The following is a 21,318-nucleotide window of genomic DNA, read 5'->3' on the forward strand; positions in this document are numbered from 1 at the left end:
AAACTGGGAGAGTGGCTCCAGCAAATCCCAGGAACAACATCTGAAGCCTCAGTCCAGAAGAGCGCAGTCCTAGGAACATCGAAGATACTGCGCAGAACCCTCAAACTCCCAGGCCTCTGGTAGAGGACCCGAGCTTGAGGATGACATGGATACCACCCCCCCGCCGGGGGTGAGAAGGAGATATATATAATCTCATTATTTCTAGCCGCTTTATCCTTCTACAGGGTCGCAGGCAAGCTGGAGCCTATCCCAGGCAAAAGGCAGGGTACACCCTGGACAAGTCGCCAGGTCATCACAGGGCTGACACATAGACACAGACAACCATTCACACTCACATTCACACCTACGGTCAATTTAGAGTCACCAGTTAACCTAACCTGCATGTCTTTGGACTGTGGGGGAAACCAGAGCACCCGGAGGAAACCCACACGGACACGGGGAGAACATGCAAACTCCGCACAGAAAGGCCCTAGCCGGCCACGGGGCTCGAACCCGGATCTTCTTGCTGTGAGGCGACATCGCTAACCACTATACCACCGTGCCGCCCATATATATACACTGTGTATATAAAATATAACATAGGTACAACACAATGTAATATATGGGTATGTTTTACTTTGAAATATTGCCTAAAGTACAAGCTGGAGTTATAAGTACATTGCACTGATAAAGTTGTGCAGGACACGTGAAATGGAGAGAGAGAGAGAGAGAGAGAGACAGAGTGTGTGTGTACATTATAGAGAGCTAATAAATAGACAGACCAGATAGTCGGTATACTAAGTTGGGCCAAAGCTATTTCTTTATTTGGCCACGCCCAATGTTTAATCATCCCGGAAGAAGGAAGACGCGTCTCGTGCACCTGCTGCTGTTGGTATAAACATATCCGGTATCATATCGATATAACTTTCCCTGCCACTGTTCGGTAAGTGTCCGGTTTTGGTTTGGTTTGGTTTTTTAATTAATTTTATTCAGGGACCCCCCAGAACTGACTTACTTGCATTTTAGATATAAAGTGTGTGTGTGCAGTGAAGTGCTAGCTCTGTGTTACAGGCGCGCGGAAGATGTGCTTTGGTTTCATTTTATTCTAGTTAAAATATTGAATTCATATATTTCAATTTATTTAATTCATATGCTCCTTCTGTAGCACTTCTAAAACTTTTTTTGGATTGATTATTCAGTTTTCTCATTGCAACTGTTTTTGTCGGAAATATGACATTTAAAAAAATCCTATAACGGTGAAGTAAAGATGAAGAAACAATATTCAGTGAAAAAGTCGTGAGTTTAAAATGTTACGACTGGAGCCCATCTCGTCAATTAATCTGATCATCTGATCCCAGGCTGGCTGCTTGTTTTCTTGTTTGTTTTTGTATACTACTGAGCACCAAATGTCCCCACAAGGATAATAAAATCTGACAGTTTCACCCTTTCCCCACAAGAAAATTATTTCAAAATAAGAGCCAGAAAGTTTCCTTTTCATTACTAAGGTTAGGTTTAGGTGCAGACATCATATTAATTAACTGCATTACACTACCGTTCAAAAGTTTGGGGTCACTTTGAAATACCCTTATTTTTGAAAGAAAAGCACTTTAAACTAATCAGAAATACACTCTATACATTGCTAATGTGGTAAATGACTATTCTAGCTGCAAATGTCTGGTTTTTGGTGCAATATCTACAGTGGTGCTTGAAAGTTTGTGAACCCTTTAGAATTTTCTATATTTCTGCATAAATATGACCTAAAACATCATCAGATTTTCACACAAGTCCTAAAAGTAGATAAAGAGAACCAAGTTAAACAAATGAGACAAAAATATTATACTTGGTCACTTATTTATTGAGGAAAATGATCCAATATTACATATCTGTGAGTGGCAAAAGTATGTGAACCTCTAGGATTAGCAGTTACTTTGAAGGTGAAATTAGAGTCAGGTGTTTTCAATCAATGGGATGACAGTCAGGTGTGAGTGGGCACCCTGTTTTATTTAAAGAACAGGGATCTATCAAGGCCTGATCTTCACAACACATGTTTGTGGAAGTGTATCATGGCATGAACAATGGAGATTTCTGAGGACCTCAGAAAAAGCATTGTTGATGCTCATCAGGCTGGAAAACGTTACAAAACCATCTCTAAAGAGTTTGGACTCCACCAATCCACAGTCAGACAGATTGTGTACAAATGGAGGAAGTTCAAGACCATTGTTACCCTCCCCAGGAGTGGTTGACCAACAAAGATCACTCCAAGAGCAAGGCATGTAATAGTCGGCGAGGTCACAAAGGACCCCATGGTAACTTCTAAGCAACTGATGGCCTCTCTCACATTGACTAATGTTAATGTTCATGAGTCCACCATCAGGAGAACACTGAACCACAATGGTGTGCATGGCAGGGTTGCAAGGAGAAAGCCACTGCTCTCCAAAAAGAACATTGCTGCTCATCTGCAGTTTGCTAAAGATCATGTGGACAAGCCAGAAGGCTATTGGAAAAATGTTTTGTGGACAGATGAGACCAAAATAGAACTTTTTGGTTTAAATGAGAAGCGTTATGTTTGGAGAAAGGAAAACACTGCATTCCAGCATAAGAACCTTCTCCCATCTGTGAAACATGGTGGTGGTAGTATCATGGTTTGAGCCTGTTTTGCTGCATCTGGGCCAGGACGGCTTGCCATCATTGATGGAACAATTAATTCTGAATTATACCAGCAAATTCTAAAGGAAAATGGCAGGACATCTGTCCATGAACTGAATCTCAAGAGAAGGTGGGTCATGCAGCAAGACAATGACCCAAAGCACACAAGTCGTTCTACCAAAGAATGGTTAAAGAAGAATAAAGTTAATGTTTTGGAATGGGCAAGTCAAAGTCTTGACCTTAATCCAATTGAAATGTTGTGGAAGGACCTGAAGCGAGCAGTTCATGTGAGGAAACTCGCCAACATCCCAGAGTTGAAGCTGTTCTATACGGAGGAATGGGCTAAAATTCCTCCAAGCTGGTGTACAGGACTGATCAACAGTTACCAGAAACGTTTAGTTGCAGTCATTGCTGCACAAGGGGGTCACACCAGATACTGAAAGCAAAGGTTCACATACTTTTGCCACTCACAGATATGTAATATTGGATCATTTTCCTCAATAAATAAATGACCAAGTATAATGTTTTTGTCTAATTTGTTTAACTGGGTTCTCTTTATCTACTTTTAGGACTTGCGTGAAAACCTGATGCTGTTTTAGGTCATATTTATGCAGAAATATAGAACATTCTAAAGGGTTCACAAACTTTCAAGCACCACTGTACATAGGTGTATAGAGGCCCATTTCCAGCAACTATCACTCCAGTGTTCTAATGGTACAATGTGTTTGCTCATTGCCTCAGAAGGCTAATGGATGATTAGAAAACCCTTGTGCAATCATGTTAGCACAGCTGAAAACAGTTGAGCTCTTTAGAGAAGCTATAAAACTGACCTTCCTTTGAGCAGATTGAGTTTCTGGAGCATCACATTTGTGGGGTCGATTAAATGCTCAAAATGGCCAGAAAAATGTCTTGACTATATTTTCTATTCATTTTACAACTTATGGTTGTAAATAAAAGTGTGACTTTTCATGGAAAACACAAAATTGTCTGGGTGACCCCAAACTTTTGAACGGTAGTGTATGTCAGTGGAAGGTTCTCACAAGGGGGTGGTACAGTGGTGTAGTGGTTAGCACTGTCACCTTACAGCAAGAAGATTCCGGGTTCAAGCCCAGCGGCCAGCGAGGGCCTTTCTGTGCGGAGTTTGCATGTTCTCCCCGTGTCTGTGTGGGATTTTTCCGGGTGCTCCGGTTTCCCCCACAGTCCAAAGACATGCAGTTAGGTTAATTGGCTACTCTAAATTGCCCGTGTGTGTAAGTAAAATGGGATGTTTGTGGTAGGAAGGGCATGTGGTGTAAAACTATGCTCCAATTAATTCTGTGGATCAGTAGGATCCACATGGACCCTGACATGGCAACAGTGCCGGACAAGGAGGAGGAGGAGGAAGAAGAAGACAGTCCTTACAAGGATAGTGAGACCAACGTGTGTCTGTCTTTATGTCTCTGACTCTTTGCCATGGTGTCTATCTGTTTCTGTCTGTCTGCCTGCCTCTGTCTCTTAATCTGTATGTCTCTGCATGTCTATTTGTCTGTTTACTTCCATACATTTTTTTTTTTCAGATCATCAGGCTCTCCCTGGCTAAATAAGCAGCACGATGTCAGAAAGAGACGAGGAGTCGTTTAAATCTGTGCAGCTTGAGCAGCATGAAGCCGATTCATCCAGCGCACACCCCGAGGTCCTCCAGTCCAACCCCAGTGCCCCATCCTCAACTGTTCCTCAGAGCACTGAGACTGAAAGGGAGACGTCACTACCAGCATCCAGCACCACCACTACTACCACCACCACCAATACCAATGCAGAACAGGGACAGAAGTGGGCCACAGCCGTGAACCAGTTCAAGCTCAGGAGATTCTTTGTCCTTCGGGTAATATGCAGGATCTTGTTTTAGTTAAAATCTCTAACTGTGCAATTTTTACAGGAGGTATGTAAAGTAAGACTTGATGTGTATAACATTTTTTTGGTAAATCCAAGTAATTTAAAATGCAAGTTAATGTTAATCTTGAAGACTTAACTGATTATCCTGCTCAAAATATTTTCAAGAATATAATAGAAGTCTAGCTGCATTATTTCGACCTGTCAATGTGAATCTTGATGCTTTTGTTAGGTACAGGCAGCAGAAGAAGCAGCACTCCTCAGCAACATAAACTTTAGTTGTATTTCTGTAAAAGTTAACCGGCTCCTCTTGATAGTGCTCAAAATTGTGAATTAGCTTTGTGCATGGTTTTTTTTTGGCCTGGACTCCCAGTAAAATGCAGGTTATAATGTGTTTTAGTCTCAGTGTTCTTCTTACACTGGTAAGCTTGCTCAGGTCTAACAATAAAGTGATCTACCCACCCATAGTAAATAAAGTTAATCACATGTGTGTGCCATAGGGCTCACCCTCCTTCCTTTATTATACACACACTCTCCTGTCTCTCTCTTGCTCTCTCACCTACATCTATCTATCTGGTGGTTTTCCACAACTGACCTTGGAGCATTTGTTAATCAAATCCTCTTTGCTTGGCAACTAGCCTGGACGTTGTTCACAGCCTTGTCGCAGTAACCGAACGCTCTGAAGTGACAAGACAGTCCAAGATTTCACATTTAAAAATGCCCAGGTTCTTGTTTAACTTCTCTGATAAAGGCAAAGATTAAAAAACAACAAAAACAAAGCACAATTATGCACAAAATAAATGTCCAGCATAAACCCCTAAAACATCTATCAGTATTTTAAAGAGAAAAAAAATACTACTTAATTATATATCTGTAACGTCCTGTAAGCTTTAATAATTTATTTAAAATGAGAAATCTAATATTAAATTAGCTATGAATGAGGTGTTAGTTCATTTGTGTTGTTTTGCTAACTCCTTTGTTGTTTCTAGGAATCCTATAATGTCCAGTGTCCCTTTAATAAAATTTTAAAAGCATCAACAACTTGTCAGTGAACCGAGCTGTATTATCCTAATGGTCAATTTGACGTTCTCATCTCATTGACTGATGTTTGTTTTTTGGTTTTGGGTTTAGCCTGGGACTCTGGACAACGCAGTTGAGGACATCAAATCACTGATAGACCAGAAGGTGGACGGTGCTTTCCAGAGTGTTTGGCTACTGGTTGAGTATGTTATTCCTTTGTTATTGTGAATAAAACATACAAAATCAGACATTGTAATATGTCAGTATCCTCTATGCTCAGTATAGACAGTATGCCTCCAGACCCTGATATAATCATTGCGCAGTTGTTTGGAACAATAGTGAGTAGACCATCAGTAGGTTTTTTTGCAGTATGGTATTGTTCTAGGAAAGGGTTTACCTGCTTTATTTCTTCAAACTAAGATTGCTCAGTTGCACTGTGTTTCCTATTTGTGAAACCACGTTAACTGTTTTGTAAAGAACTTCCTGTTCAGCATTTTATTTGTGTTAACTGAAAACCCTTTTTGTGAGGTTAGGTTGGTGGTGACACCTCTGTTGGAAAATACACTTTAGTGTTACAGGTTCTGTCAAGTACAGGAAGTCTAAAACTGTATGACTAGAATCCACCCTTACAGTTTACCTTCCAGGCTGTGTGCTTCTTGTACCTGCAGATAGAGTAATTGCATCATCTGTTCAGCGTGCGTTAGTTACTACAGTATGTGACAAGGAGGAAGCCTGTGTGTAAATGGTAAACAAATCATTCTGAATACTTGGTGCAAAAGCTTCCCTTTCATCCAATTTGGAGACAAGCCCGCACGTGCCATGTAACGTGGCAACACTGTAGAACTAACACAATCGCGGATGGTATTCTAAGGAATCCTTCTTACATGAGAACCCAAACTGCAGGGTTGCACCTGACAGTCCATTATTCCATCATGCCTTTTTGTAAATAAGGCAGACGTGCGGGAAATTATTAAAATAAAATAAACAGACAGTAAAGCAGAGCTGCTGAGAGCAGTATTACAAAATGTTCAGGGGGATGTCAGCTTCTGTCTGTGGACACAAGCTTTCAGGAAATTCTTTTTAAGAGCTTACTGCATGTGAATGAATAATATATTGCATTTTCCTCAAGCCAATAGACGCCACACACACACCACGTTTCCTGTGACCTTTACATCTTTATCAGTGCAATGTATTTATAAGTCCATCTTGTACTTTAGGCAATGTTCCAAAGTAAAAAGATAGAGTAATTGCATCATCTGTTCAGCGTGCGTTAGTTACTACAGTATGTGACAAGGAGGAAGCCTGTGCGTAAATGGTAAACAAATCATTCTGAATACTTGGTGCAAAAGCTTCCCTTTCACCCAATTTGGAGACAATATTACGTTGTGTTGCACTTGTGTTATGGGTTTATTGAATAAACAGTACAGCACAATTACACCATAATAACTGTAATAATAATATTAAAGCTAGGGTAGGCAATTTATTTTAGAAGTGTTTGTTATATTTCATAAAATTATCTTTATATCCTGAAAGCATAAAATGCTCTGACAATTAAAAAAAAAAAATCAGTCAAAATGAAATGATTAGATGGCCTACCTGCCTGTCTACCTACTGACCTGCACACACCTCATTGCACATGATCAGAGTCTTCCACAAGGCTAGACAGACAGATTGCATGCAGACAGATTGCTAAAGTCAGTGAGCTAATCGAGAGTTGTGAGTATTAACAATAGCCATGTTTGTTGTTTACATTCATTATGATAATTTGAGGTGTTTTCTTACATGTGAATGAGGCATGAGGTAGTTGGATATGACAGTGTTGCGCTACACTCCTCCCCCAACGTGCTCTCCCATGGACTCATCCTCCAGCAGTAGTCAGGCAGTGTGCGTTCATGTGTTTTCGAGGAGTGACTTTGGAGGGAGAGTTGAAGGGGGAGGTGGGATTTTTCAGTTGGATATTTTCAAAATCTAGCTGTAACACTTTTGTGGGGATGGTTAATGAGGAACTGGAAGCAGGCGCTGTAGTTCAAGGTAAGCTTCAGTTTTATTTGACACTTTTCAGTGATTTTTTTTTTTTACTAATTAGTGGACACGGTGCGCACACACGCACGATGGGGTGTCACAGCTCTCTCTCGTACCTGGCTGTCTGAAAGATACACAGAGACACAGGTTAATAGACAGTCAGTAATTAGACACAGACCGGCGAGTGGCCTAGTGGTTAGCGTGTCCGCCTCTCGATTGGGAGATCGCGAATTCTACTCACGGTTGGGTCATACCAAAGACCATCAAAAAAGTGGTGCCTGCTGCCATCTGGCAAAGCGAGTGGGGAGTCAAACTCTCGCGGTTACCAGAGGACTAGCCCCCCCACTGTAACCCTAACTATGTAATAGGCGAGAGGCCCGAGGGCTACGGAAACGGGGATCGGTGCCACCCTATGCACCACATGGAGTGGGAAGGACTTTGATTTGAATTAAACACAGGTGCACCTCATCACGTTACCTACTAGTTCAACCCGACTCCTTGCTGTTCACAGCCGACGCTCAACCACGCCCCCACTGCCATACTAGCATACTCTTGCAGGTTTCTCAAATGTTGCCAACCCTTGCTTTAATAATAAGATTGATATGGCTCAAAGCAATTTCCTCTAAAAAATAATGAATAAAGTATAACATTAATATATATGAAGAAATAGAGTGGCGTGTTGCCACCGAGGATATTGTCAGATTTTAGAGCTGCAGGTGCCCTGGTTCAGTCCTGAGTTTGGGTTACTGTCTGTGTGGACTTTCATATTTTCTTTCTGTGTTCATGTGGGTTTCCACTGGATTCTCTGGTTTCTTCCTATTATCCAAAAACATGCAGGTAGATAATTTTGCTTCATTAAAGGTGCCAGTGAGTGTGTGATCGGTGCCCTGTGTTGGACTGGCATCCCTTCCAGAGTGAATTCTCCCACCTTGCACCCAGTGTTCCTGGAATAGTCTCGATCATTCACGACCCTTTCCAGGATAAAGCACTTACTGTCTTTTTTTTTTTTTTTTCTTTTTTTTTTTGAATATTTTATTTTTGATTTTTTTTTCAAGAACAAGAACCAAATATTACATTTACAAACTGACAAGACAAACTCAAATCAAGGAAAAACTCAATATCCACAAGGTGGCAAAGTAAAAATTAAATGAACTCACAATGACAGGACGATAGAAAGTGGAAAAATAAATAATAATAATAATAATAATAATAATAGCAATAAATGAATAAATAAAATGCATTATGCAATAATCGAAGATACAGAGAAAGACAAAGGATAGCATCACTACTCCTAGATCATGTCAAACTCGAATACAGGGAAATTGGTCAATCTGGTGTGCTGGTAGATTTTCCATATAAATTAAAAATGGTTGCCATATTTTGTAAAAAATCTTACTACTTTTCTGCATCCAATAAGTTATTTTCTCTAGAGGCACACAACTATTGATTTCACGAAGCCACATTTTAATTGGAAGGGGAGGCGTCTGATTTCCACTTTATTTATTTATTTATTTATTTATTTATTTATTTATACACTTAATTAATTTATACATTTAATTTGTCTCAAGATTGGAATTAGTAAAGTTCCCCAGTAAACAAATTTCAGGGTGCAGTGGAAATGTAACCCCGTGGATGTTTGATAAAGTTTCACATACCCCCTGCCAAAACCCCTGCAGTTTAGAACACTGCCAGGTAGAATGAAGTAGTGTTCCTTCCTCTGTGCCACATCTAAAACAAAAAGGTAATATATTGGGGTTGTATTTATGTAATTTATATGGGGTAATATATAACTGATTCAGGAAGTTGAATTGTATCAGCCTATACCTAGCATTTAAAGTAGAGGTGACACCATCTCTGCACAAGTCCCTCCATAACTGCTCCTCAATACTTTTTCCCAGGTCCTTCTCCCATTTAACCCTTGATCTATCCATATCTGGTATTGATAAAGTCGACATAAGAGCTGTATACACTCTTGAGATAGTTCTAAATAATGGTTGGCCATCATGCCACAGATGCTCAACTGGAGATGTGGGAGGTAAATTCCAATCTCCTTTTTGATTGGCTCTAATAAAGTCACGTAACTGGAGTTAACTAAGGAAATCCTTATTTGTCAAACTGTACTTTTCTTTTAACTGTTCTAGAGACATAAATACTCTTTATAGCAGTCTTACTGTCTTTTTTTTTTTTTTTTTTAAACCCCGATTTGGTCATTACTGTCTACCACCACTGTCTAACCTTCCCCTATGTCATAATAGCTACCAGCCGAGGAGGATGACCCAAGCTGGCACGTTTCTTCCAAGACACATGAAACCAGCCATGACATCTTTTTCAGAGAAAAGCGCTAACTGCCCTCTTCTGCATACATGAGCTGACTTTGATTGACAAGGGATTGATTGATTATGATTACATTTATTCATTTGTCAGACAAATGGTTAAGAATCCAATCAGAATCATAGAACTGAACAGTTGAGGGTTAAGAAACTTGCAAAAGTGCCCACCTGTGGCTTTCTGGTTGTCCTCAGATTTCATCTCATCTCGTTATCTCTAGCCGCTTTATCCTGTTCTACAGGGTCGCAGGCAAGCTGGATCCTATCCCAGCTGACTACGGGCGAAAGGCGGGGTACACCCTGGACAAGTCGCCAGGTCATCACAGGGCTGACACATAGACACAGACAACCATTCACACTCACATTCACACCTACGGTCAATTTAGAGTCACCAGTTAACCTAACCTGCATGTCTTTGGACTGTGGGGGGAAACCGGAGCACCCGGAGGAAACCCACGCGGACACGGGGAGAACATGCAAACTCCGCACAGAAAGGCCCTCGCCGGCCACGGGGCTCGAACCCGGACCTTCTTTTTTTTTTTAAAGATATTTTTTAGGCTTTTTGCACCTTTATTGGATAGGACAGTGTAGAGACAGGAAATGAGCGGGAGAGAGAGACGGGGAGGGATCGGGAAATGACCTCGGGCTGGAATCGAACCCGGGTCGCCCGGATTTATGGTATGGCGCCTTATCCACCTGAGCCACGACGCCCCCGAACCCGGACCTTCTTGCTGTGAGGCGACAGCGCTAACCACTACACCACCGTGCCGCCCTGTCCTCAGATTTAAATATTGAATTTCCTCATGATTTTCCGATGTGTTTCTTGTGGTTGAAGTTCAGTATCCTTGGTGTGGGATTTTAGAGACTCTGGAGCTGAATGTGAGCTCCAGATGTGTGACTTGGATGTTCCTTCGATGTTCTGCCTTTCATTTCCTATCCATTCTGAGCTAGAAGGAGTCACTAATGTCTTTTCGAAACAACATGCATGCCAATAAAAGGCTGAAATTGCTTGCCACTTTAAATCAGCCTTGGAAATTCCTCTTTACTTTTCTCGCATACGTATCTGCAGCAGCAACAAAATGAGGCAAGAACACAACAATACTTTGCAAGTTGTTGTTTTGTCTTCTGGCTTTGTCTTTGTTTCACAAAAAGGTCATTTATATTCAGGGCTTATGTATCAATGATTCATCTTCTGAACTCGTTTACTTTTATGCTCAGTATCACATCTGGGAACTAAAAATGCAAGCATACATATTTGATGAGGTTTTCCTAAAGGCACTTCATGAAATTTTGAAGCTTTTAGAGTATCTACATAATTGAGAGGTTTTGTATATTTGTCTTACCTCAACATAGCTTACTGTCAAATTATACCATCCTGACTGCAGGATTACATTTTCATGTGAACCTCTTGAGCAGTCATGTTCCAGTCTCCTGGGAAGAGCGATGCCAGTATATGTTCCTAATTTCTAAGAATCACACCACAGTCATTTATGTATTTTCCTGTGCCTATGATGGCATTGTTTCCACTGTGTATTGTAGTTAAACTTGATGTTCAGTGGCTTAGTTGTCTTGGTGTCACAGTTTGAGATGTAATTTCTCTGTTTCACTCTGTTACTCTGAATTTATTCAGAAGTTCCTTGAAGATGTATTCAGCAAATATATGCTCAGTAATCCCGGAAAGCGGAATAGATTGAAACACTACTCATCTGTCACAGGTTTCATTCTCCCAGTCCTGTCACTGACACCTTCATCCCTTATCCATCATTCTTTAATTTCATTTCCAGCAGTGTTGGGTTTTTTCCCCCTCCCTAGTGTCTTCGTATTTTGATGAAGAATTTTGGATTTGCTTGTGAATGTAGGCCTGTCAGGACAATCACAATACATTACTGAACACAGCAGTCAAGAGGGTTTTTTTTAAATCTTAAGTATGTATTAAATATATTTCTTTGTTCTCCAGGATCGATCACTGGAACAATGAAAAAGAGCGACTGGTGTTGATCACAGAGAAGTCCCTCCTCATCTGCAAGTACGATTTCATCATGCTAAACTGCGAGCAGATCCAGAAAATTCCTCTTAATCTTGTTGACCGGATCACCCATGGTGCCTTTACTTTCCCTCCTCGCTCCCTCCTCACGTGAGTATCTACCACAGATTGCAGTGCAGCATCTCATTCTTCTTTGTGCAATTACCCCACCCCAATATAGCATTTTTATCAGTATCTCATCATTACTATTAGGATCCCATTATGGTTGAACCTTTTAGCTCAGGGTCTGATCATATAGTGACAAGACACAGGAATATACAATCACCGAAAGACAGCCAGGCACCATTCATGATTCCTGTTTTTCACGTCTTTTAGTCAACAATTATACTGTATTTCTCGATTAGCAAGCTATACTTGCAGTCAGCCAGCTTTTTCTTTCAGACCAAGGAACACAAAACTTAAGGTTCTGTAGATTAATCCCTTTGTACAAGACAATGTGCACCTTTTCCCATTTACTTTGTCTTTCCTCCCATTTTAATCACTTCGGATTACATTACCAGCATTTGGTGATGATGTGAAATGAATGTGTCGGCGTAGAAGGCTTAAATAAATTCGACCTGATGGATACCAAATCTATGGGGCATTTCACTGTGTATGTAATCCCTTGATACAGTGTTCGATGATATGCTGCATAAATCTACAGTCTGGGCAAGAACGAAATCAGCTTTAACCACTGTGCAAGTTCACACTTAACAAGAGCTAGCTCAAAGTTCAATTCACACAGATTAAAATGAACTAGTTCACATTCATAGTTCATGATTTTGATTTTTGAACCAAGCTCACAGTCCCAAAAATGAACTATTTCACGTTCATTTCTTCAGATTTTTTTTTTAATTAGCTGCTCTGAGCTATTCTTTTTCAGTCTAACCTCCTCCTACCCATCCATCCCCATCCCCAATCATTGCCACTTCCCAAACCAAATAAATTACTGGATACTACTATAGAATCATAGACAGAGATTACATTTAAAAGTCGAGAAAAAACAATGTGAGAATATGTTTTACCACTTAATGTAGAATCCCAAATCAGAAAATAGTGGAATGGTATGCTGAAATTAAAACTGAAAACATTGATTTGTAAATAATCTTTGACCTGGATTGTATTCAAAAGAACACAGGAGCACATTATTTGATGTTTTACCTCATGAATTTTGTTTTTTTTTGTTTGTTTTTTCAAAAGAAATACATTTCAATTTTGATTCTTGCAACACATTTCAAAACAGTGTTGGGACAATAAAGCATTTACCACTTTATAATGTTGCCATTCCCTTTCACAACACTTAGAAGATGTTTAGGGACAGAAGACACCAAGTGATGAAGCGTTTCAGGTGTTATTTTTGTCCCATTCTTCCTGCAAACAGGTCTTAACGTGTGGAAAAGTACAGGCTCGTCATTGTCATATTTTTCTTTTCAAAATTCACCACACATCCTCTATTGTGGACAGAGGAGACAGGTACCCTCTTCTTCCACAGCCATGCCTTTGTAATGTGTGCAGAATGTTAGTAAGAAGTGTAAGCTACCTTTGCCAAAGGCACTGACACAACCCCATACCATGACCGACCCTGGCTTATGGACTTGTTGCTGGTAACAGTCTGGATGGTCCTTTTGGTTTTTGATCCAGAGCACACGGTGTCCGTTTCTTCCAAAAAAAGACCTGGAATACTGATTCGTCTGACCACAATACACACTTCCACTGTGTGATGGTCCATCCCAGATCCCTCCGAGCCCGGAGCAGTTGACAGCGCTTCTGTACACAGCTAACATAAGGCTTCTGTTTTGCATAGTAAAGTTTTAACTGACATTTGTGGATGTAACTCCATATTGTGGTGCTTGACAAAGGTTTGCCAAAGTAATCCCGAGCCCATGTAGTTATATCAGCTATAGATGAATGACGGTTCTTGATACAGTGTCGTCTGAGGGATCGAAGATCACGGGTGTTCAGCTTAAGCTTGCGTCCTTGCCCTTTACACACACATTCCTCCAGATTCTTTGAATCCTTTATTGATATTATGCACCAGAGGGTGAAATATCCAAAGCCCTTGGTATCTTTCTTTGAGGAAGATTGTTTTTAAACATTTCAATAATTTTCTCATGCATTTGTTGATAAACTGGAGGTCCTCGGCCCATCTTTGCTCCTCAAAGACTAGGCTTTTCCTGGATACTGATTTTGTATCAAATCATGATTGCAGTCACTTGTTGACCTCACCTGTTTCAAATCACATCATTATTTAATTGTTTTACCTCATTACTCATCCTAAATTGCCTCCGTCCCAATTTTTGTTGGAATTTGTTGCAGGCCTGAAACACAGGAATGGATGTATATTAATAAATGAAATGAAGTTGACCAGACAAAAACATGAAATATCTTGGGTCTGTCTGCAATGAAATACAAGTCAGTCAATTTAGAAGTCACCTTTTTTTTTTGCATTTTCCATACCGTCCAAACTTTTTCTGATTTGGGATTGTATCATTGAGCAGGACAACTCAAAACAGATTTATAATTGTTTTGCAAATGTAATTCCTCAGCTTCTGCTGTCAAACAGGGTTCTTCTTCTTCTGATGTTTTAGGTGGTTGGCTATGGAAGCATATTGCTGCCACCCCAGGAAAAAAAAAATGGATCAGGATCACATTATAGGGAGGGAAAGTAATCTCATCGCCCCCTACTGGATGCGTTCCAACCTCTATGGCAAAATGAATGGGAATATATTTTCAAAAAATTACATTTCGGGTTACACTTCAAAGTTAAGACAATGGCTTCCATATGTTGTGCATGTCGGGCAGCTCTATCGATCCTGGTGATCATACTTTATTTTTTCCACCGATTTGAATTGTTTTGAATGTTTTTTAATAAGCTGATCAAAGACTACACGGACCCGACATCGCGTATGTGACGTCACCGCAAGTCTAGCGCCTTTCCAAATCTGTAGCAGGTAGCGGCCGGCGAGTAGCCTACATCAACATGCCGATTTGTATAGCGTGCACTAAATATGTTGCCTTGTCTTGAATGTCTTTTTCATCTCATTCTCATCTCGTTATCTCTAGCCGCTTTATCCTCTTCTACAGGGTCGCAGGCAAGCTGGAGCCTATCCCAGCTGACTACAGGCGAAAGGCGGGGTACACCCTGGACAAGTCGCCAGGTCATCACAGGGCTGACACAAAGACAACCATTCACATTCACATCTACGGTCAATTTAGAGTCACCAGTTAACCTAACCTGCATGTCTTTGGACTGTGGGGGAAACCGGAGCACCCGGAGGAAACCCACGCGGACACGGGGAGAACATGCAAACTCCGCACAGAAAGGCCCTCACCGGCCACGGGGCTCGAACCCGGACCTTCTTGCTGTGAGGCGACAGTGCTAACCGCTACACCACCGTGCCACCCTGAATGTCTTTTTATATAGTTTAAATGTAACACCACTTGATCCATGGTGAAATGGTATTTTGTCTCACTGTATACAGTGTATATGGTTGAAATGACAATAAAAACCACTTGACTTGACTATAAACCTCTGTTCAACTACAGCTAGCATTAATCACACGTTAGCCTAACATTAGTCAGAAGCTAACATAGATTGCAAAAAAATCGAACTAAAGGACTGTGTACATGCAACTCACCTGATTATTTCAATCCAAATCTGACGTTGTTCGGGATCCTTTGGGAAAGTAAAAAATTTGCAACCATTTGTCTCTGACCGGTGGTTGCAGTCTGGCGCAAAACATAGCATGATCAAAATACACGGATCTTCCTGGTCGTGGGATAGCTAAGCCTACTGCTGACGTAATATGAGCGACTCCGACTAGACAGTTTGGTTGTAGTCCGTTTCTGACAGGTTAGGCGCAATTTCGATCTTTTAAAAGACAGCGAAATTTCACCTGATACTTTCACAGTTAGTAGATAATCCCAACATGTACAACATATTTTTTGGGGGTGTACAAGTTCCACGTCATAACTTTGTGGGATTTTTTTTTTTTAAATTGGGTCTATGGGATTTTCAATAGTATGGCTCTCTGCTTAGGAACGCTACCACTAGGATCGCTGTGCTTCACTTTCCCTCCCTATAACATGAAAAGTTTGTGATAACCAGATGTTTTCCATGTTTTAACAAGATATTTTCACATTAGTATAACATAAAAACTTCTCACATTATAACAAGAAACATTTCATTATAACAATATGCTATTTATCTTAAGCATACTTATTACATTATCATCCACCATGCACAACAACAGCAGAATCTTGTCATGTCTCAGTCCAAGCATGAAATAGAACTTAATCAAATCATGTAAATGAGCCATACTGTTTTCCTCAGTTTATCCGTTCTCCATACCGTTTCCTCATTCAAACATGAGTTTCAAAAATGATCTTGTTATAATGTGGAACGTTTTGTTATAACAATAATTTGACATTATAACAAGATAAATAGTATATTGTTATAATAAGAAAAGGTTATTGTTAAAAAGTGATAAATCTGTGTGTTATGTGAGAATATCTTGTTAAAACACAAAAAACATATTATAACAGTAAGTTTTTCATATTAGAAAGTGATACTTCTCTGTTTTTCTTTTTCTGCCATGACAGCAAAACGTTGCCATGGTTGGTAAACAGCTTTTTAGTGCATTATCACCACCACCTTGTAGGGACCTTCTGGTGCATAAGCATCATTCACTCTCGCCAGAGAGAACAACACTTACGTTCATTAGTTGCTGCAATGAACGGTACTCGTTTAGTGCAGTCATACACAACACTGGCTTTAACCTCTACATAAATTATTTTATTTCTTATGACTGGTGTTAGTACTATTGGTCTTTGTTCCACAAACGTAAACAAGTAAAACTCAACACCAACAGCGTCAATGGGGATGGATCAGCCACCAACAAACCAGTCTCATCCTTCTTGTTACTAATCTGCATGCCTGGAATACCCTTAAAATATACTTCAAACAGGAAGGACGCTATTGAAGAAAAACTATTTCAGACATTTGTCTTTGGTGTGATCTTGCTCCTGATTTCATCAATTCCAAAATCTAATCACTTCATCTGATAGTTCCATATGAATTCTATAAACATTAAACCACTCCTTCTTGAGATATCACACCAAAAGAAACTCCGATGGATGGACAGATGGACGTCCTGATAAACCAAAAACATAATGGCTCCACCACCTTGTGGCAGAGGCATAAAAAATAATCCACTTCAGTTGTTAACAGCAAATAAGACAATGTTGATGGCAACCTTACAGTGGATATAAAAAGTGTACACACCCCGTTAAAATGATTTTTTTTTTTTACATCAGAAAAACCTATGAGACCACAATAAATAATTTCAAAACTTTTCCCACCTTTAATGTGACCTATAACCTGTACAATTCAATTGAAAAACAAACAAATCTGTTAGGCAGAAAAACATCAAAAATAAAAAAGCATACAATAAGCTGGTTGCATAAGTGTGCACACCCTTAAACTAATACTTTGTTGAAGCACCTTTTGATTTAATTACAGTATTCAGTCTTTTTGGGTTCACACCTGCTATCGATTAAAATGACTCTGATTAACCCCAAATAAAGTTCAGACATTTACTCCGTTGCATCCTCCAGCAAAAGCCAGCGTTCACAGAGAGCTTACAAAGCGTCAAAGGGATCTCGTTGTTGAAAGGTATCAGTCAGGAGAAGGGGACAAAAACATTTCCACAGCATTAGATATACCATGGAGCACAGTGAAGACAGTCATCAAGAAGTGGAGAAAATATGGGACAACAGTGACGTTACTGAGAACTGGACGTCCCTCCAAAATTGATGAAAAGACGACAAAAACTGGTCAGGGAGGCTGCCGAGAGGCCTACAGCAACACTGAAGGAGCTGCAGGAATTTCTGGCAAGTACTAGTTGTGTACTACATGTGACAACAATCTCCTGTATTCTTCATACATCTGGACTATGGGGTAGGGTCACAAGACGGAAGCCTTTTCTTACAAAGAAAAAAAACATCCAGGCCCAGCTAAATTTTGTACCAAAAAAAAAAATACATCAACTCTCCCAAAAGCATGTGGGAAAATGTATTATGGTCTGATGAAACCAAGGTTGAACGTTTTGGCCACAATTCCAAAAGGTATGTTTGGCGCAAAAACAACACTGCACATCACCAAAAGAACACCATAGCCACAGTGAAGCATGGTGGCGGCAGCATCGTGTTTTGGGGTTGTTTTTCTTCAGCTGGAACAGGGGCTTTAGTCAAGGTGGAAGGAATTATGAACAGTTCTAAATACCAGTCAATTTTGGCCCAAAACGTTCAGGTGTCTGCTAGAAAGCTGAAGAAGAAGATGAATTTCTTCTTTTGGCACAACAATGACCCCAAGCATGCATCGAACTCGACAAAAGAATGGTGTCACCAGAAGAAAATTAAAATTTTGAAATGGCCCAGCCAGAGCCCAGACCTAAATCTGTGGGATGACCTGAAGAGGGCTGTGCACAAGAGATGCCCTTGCAATCTGACAGATTTGGAGCGCTTTTGCACAGAAGAGTGGGCAAATATTGCCAAGTCTAGATGTGGCAGGCTGATAGACTCCGACCCAAAAAGACTGAATGCTGTAATTAAATCAAAAGGTGCTTCAGCAACGTATTAGTTTAAGGGTGTGCACACTTATGCAACCAGCTTATTGTACGTTTTTTATGTTTTTCCCATAACAGCTTTGTTTGTTTTTCAATTGAATTGTACAGGTTATAGGTCACATTAAAGGTGGGAAAAGTTTTGAAATTATTTATTGCGGTCTCATTTTTTTTTACATCAGAAAAACCTATCATTTTAACAGGGTGTGTGTACTTTTTATATCCACTGTATGTATGTAACCTTATTGTTATAAATACGTGAATCATAAACAACTCTGTTTTTAGCCTTGCTAGCCCATTTACTGTATAGCAGTTAAACCTGGTAATAACGATATTTTCAACATCAAGTGTATAATGTAGTAGATACGTATGTGTCTGAGTGAATGTTGTAATGGTCTACACATGTATGGTATGGATGGAGGGATCCAGTCTTGCTGCACTCTTGGTTGTTCTTGTTCGATAGTTAAGGTTAGGGGGTCACTGATCGAAGAATCTGATTCAGTAGTTTTATTTTTGATTATTTCCTTCGTTCTCACAAGACTAAAGCAGCAACTAATTTGTGCACCATAGCAGCCAGCTGTCTCCTGAATTCTTTTGTTAGTTCAGAGCTCATCATATTTGCACACCTAAGCTAGATAAGCACTATTACCGTAACATGTGCTGCATGAAGCACATCTGGTCTTGAAAGTACTTATCCAAACAGAAGCACAAACACCTCCTTTTGCACTTTTTCTGCTCTCTGATATCTGATAAACTTCTACTCACCTTTTGTAGCTGATCCTAAAGTACAGTATACCGGGGTTGGGTTTCTCACTCTGTTTTGGGAAGTGTAGCATGTGCAGAGGTGATTTGAGTATAACCCAGTGAAACAGATGTGGAAAAGGTCTTTCAGGAAGCCAATGAAATGTTCTGCTGTTCCAAACATACTTTTTCTGGATTATTCATTAATACGCGTGTTGACTAGTGTAAGCCATATCACTGGCAGAAATGGGTAGCGTCATTCAACAGTTCATGTCTCAGCAGTGAATAAGACTGTGGAAAGTATTGCTGATTTGTGCCATTGGCACTTTAGTGAGTGTTGAAAAGCATGATATTCATCACTGGTGTTAGGTTACACTGTGTTTTCATTTACTTAACTGTAGATGGTGCACTGTACAGAAGCATCAGTCACTTTATATTACTTTAATGCATGTTTTCTTACTGCTGTCAATCTCATTAGAAATGAAAAATGCTGATTTTTAAATATTCTCAATGCCACTGCTTTGATTCTGGATTCCATCTTCACTGCAGGGTTAAAACTTCTGCTGTACACTAACATGAATCATATATTCTAGCTGTATTAAAAGGGATGTAGAGTCTGAGTGGGTAGCGTTGGCTCCTCAAAGCTTCTTAATCCCCATTGAAATCCCAAGCTCAGGTTATTGTCCATGTGAAGATTCACATGTTCTTTGATTTCCACGTGGGTTTCTTCCAGGTTCTCTGGTTTCCTCCCACCTCCCCAAAACATGTACTTTAGGTAGGTGAACTGGCTGCTTGGTGTGTGTATACCTTGTGCTCTGTGATGGAGTGGTGTCCATTCCAGGGTGCATTCCCGCCTCCTGTCCAGTGTTCCTGGGTGTGAATGTTCTTTCATCTGTGTCTTAGCCCAGCGATTGATTGGCATCCTGCCCAGGGTGATCCCCACTTCTCACCTGAAGTCAGCTGGGATTGGCTCCAGCCTCCCCATAACCCTGACAGATAAGCAGTACAGATGATGGATGGATGGCTGGAGGAATGGATGTCCTGTCAATTACTGTATCCATCCATCCATCCATCCCTCCTCCATCCATCCATCCATCCATCCATCCATCCATCCATCCCTCCCTCCCTCCCTCCCTCCCTGCTTATCCTGTGCAGGGTCGCAGGCAAGCTGGAGCCTATCCCAGCTGACTATGGGCGGGAGGCGGGGTGCACCCTGGACAAGTTGCCAGGTTATTGCAGAGCTGACACGTCGAGACAAACAACCATTTACATTCACACCTACCGTCAATTTAGAGCCACCAGTTATCCTAGAAGAAGAAGAACTTTTATTCATCACACGCTTGTGAAATTCCTCTCTGCATTTAACCCACCTGAAGCAGTGACCACACACATGCGCGCGCACACGTGAGCAATGAGCACACATACATACCCAGAGCAGTGGGCAGCCATGCTAACAGTGCCCGGGGAGCAGTTGGGAGTTAGGTGCCTCGCTCAAGGGCATCTCAGCCCAAGGCCTGTGCAGGGTCACAGGCAAGCTGGAGCCTATCCCAGCTGACTATGAGCGAGAGGCAGGGTACACCCTGGACAAGTCACCAGATCATCACAGGGCTGACACATAGAGACAAACAAGCATTCACACCTACAGTCAATTTAGAGCCACCAGTTAGCCTAACCTGCATGTCTTTTGGACTGTGGGGGAAACCGGAGCACCCGGAAGAAACCCACGTAGACATGGCGAGAACATGCAAACTCCACACAGAAAGGCCCAGAACCTTCTTGCTGTGAGGCGACAGTGCTAACCACTACGCCAATGTTCCGCCACAGTCTTGTGTGTTTATTGTACGGTATGCAGTCCTGTGTAACGTGCCATCATGTTGCACCATGTTCCTGAAGAATTGACATTTTACTCCAATATATACAAGTCATATGGTGGAATGACAATAAAACCCACTTGACTTGTAAGCTAATGTCTCTAAATAGCAATGCCACTCGCAAGCTGCATATCTGATCAATCACATGCTAGCATCAGATCATGTCAAGATGTTACGTAATCTGAGATAGATTCTGG

The 21,318-nt window shown here is 40.7% G+C and overlaps 1 protein-coding gene across 1 annotated transcript in view; it reads left to right on the forward strand.

The window, feature by feature from the left end:
• Nucleotides 1–819: 819 nt before the first annotated feature.
• Nucleotides 820–21,318, forward strand: part of tprg1 (tumor protein p63 regulated 1) — a 66,171-nt gene continuing 45,672 nt past the window's right edge. The window contains exons 1-4 of the mRNA XM_060919817.1: nt 820–922; nt 4,182–4,486; nt 5,626–5,717; nt 11,821–11,997. Coding sequence (XP_060775800.1) covers nt 4,217–4,486; nt 5,626–5,717; nt 11,821–11,997 — 539 coding nt within the window. The 5' untranslated portion in view covers nt 820–922; nt 4,182–4,216. The remainder of the gene's footprint in view (nt 923–4,181; nt 4,487–5,625; nt 5,718–11,820; nt 11,998–21,318) is intronic.

Source organism: Neoarius graeffei, chromosome 4 (genome assembly GCF_027579695.1).
Source record: "Neoarius graeffei isolate fNeoGra1 chromosome 4, fNeoGra1.pri, whole genome shotgun sequence".
Taxonomy (NCBI): Eukaryota; Metazoa; Chordata; class Actinopteri; order Siluriformes; family Ariidae; genus Neoarius; species Neoarius graeffei.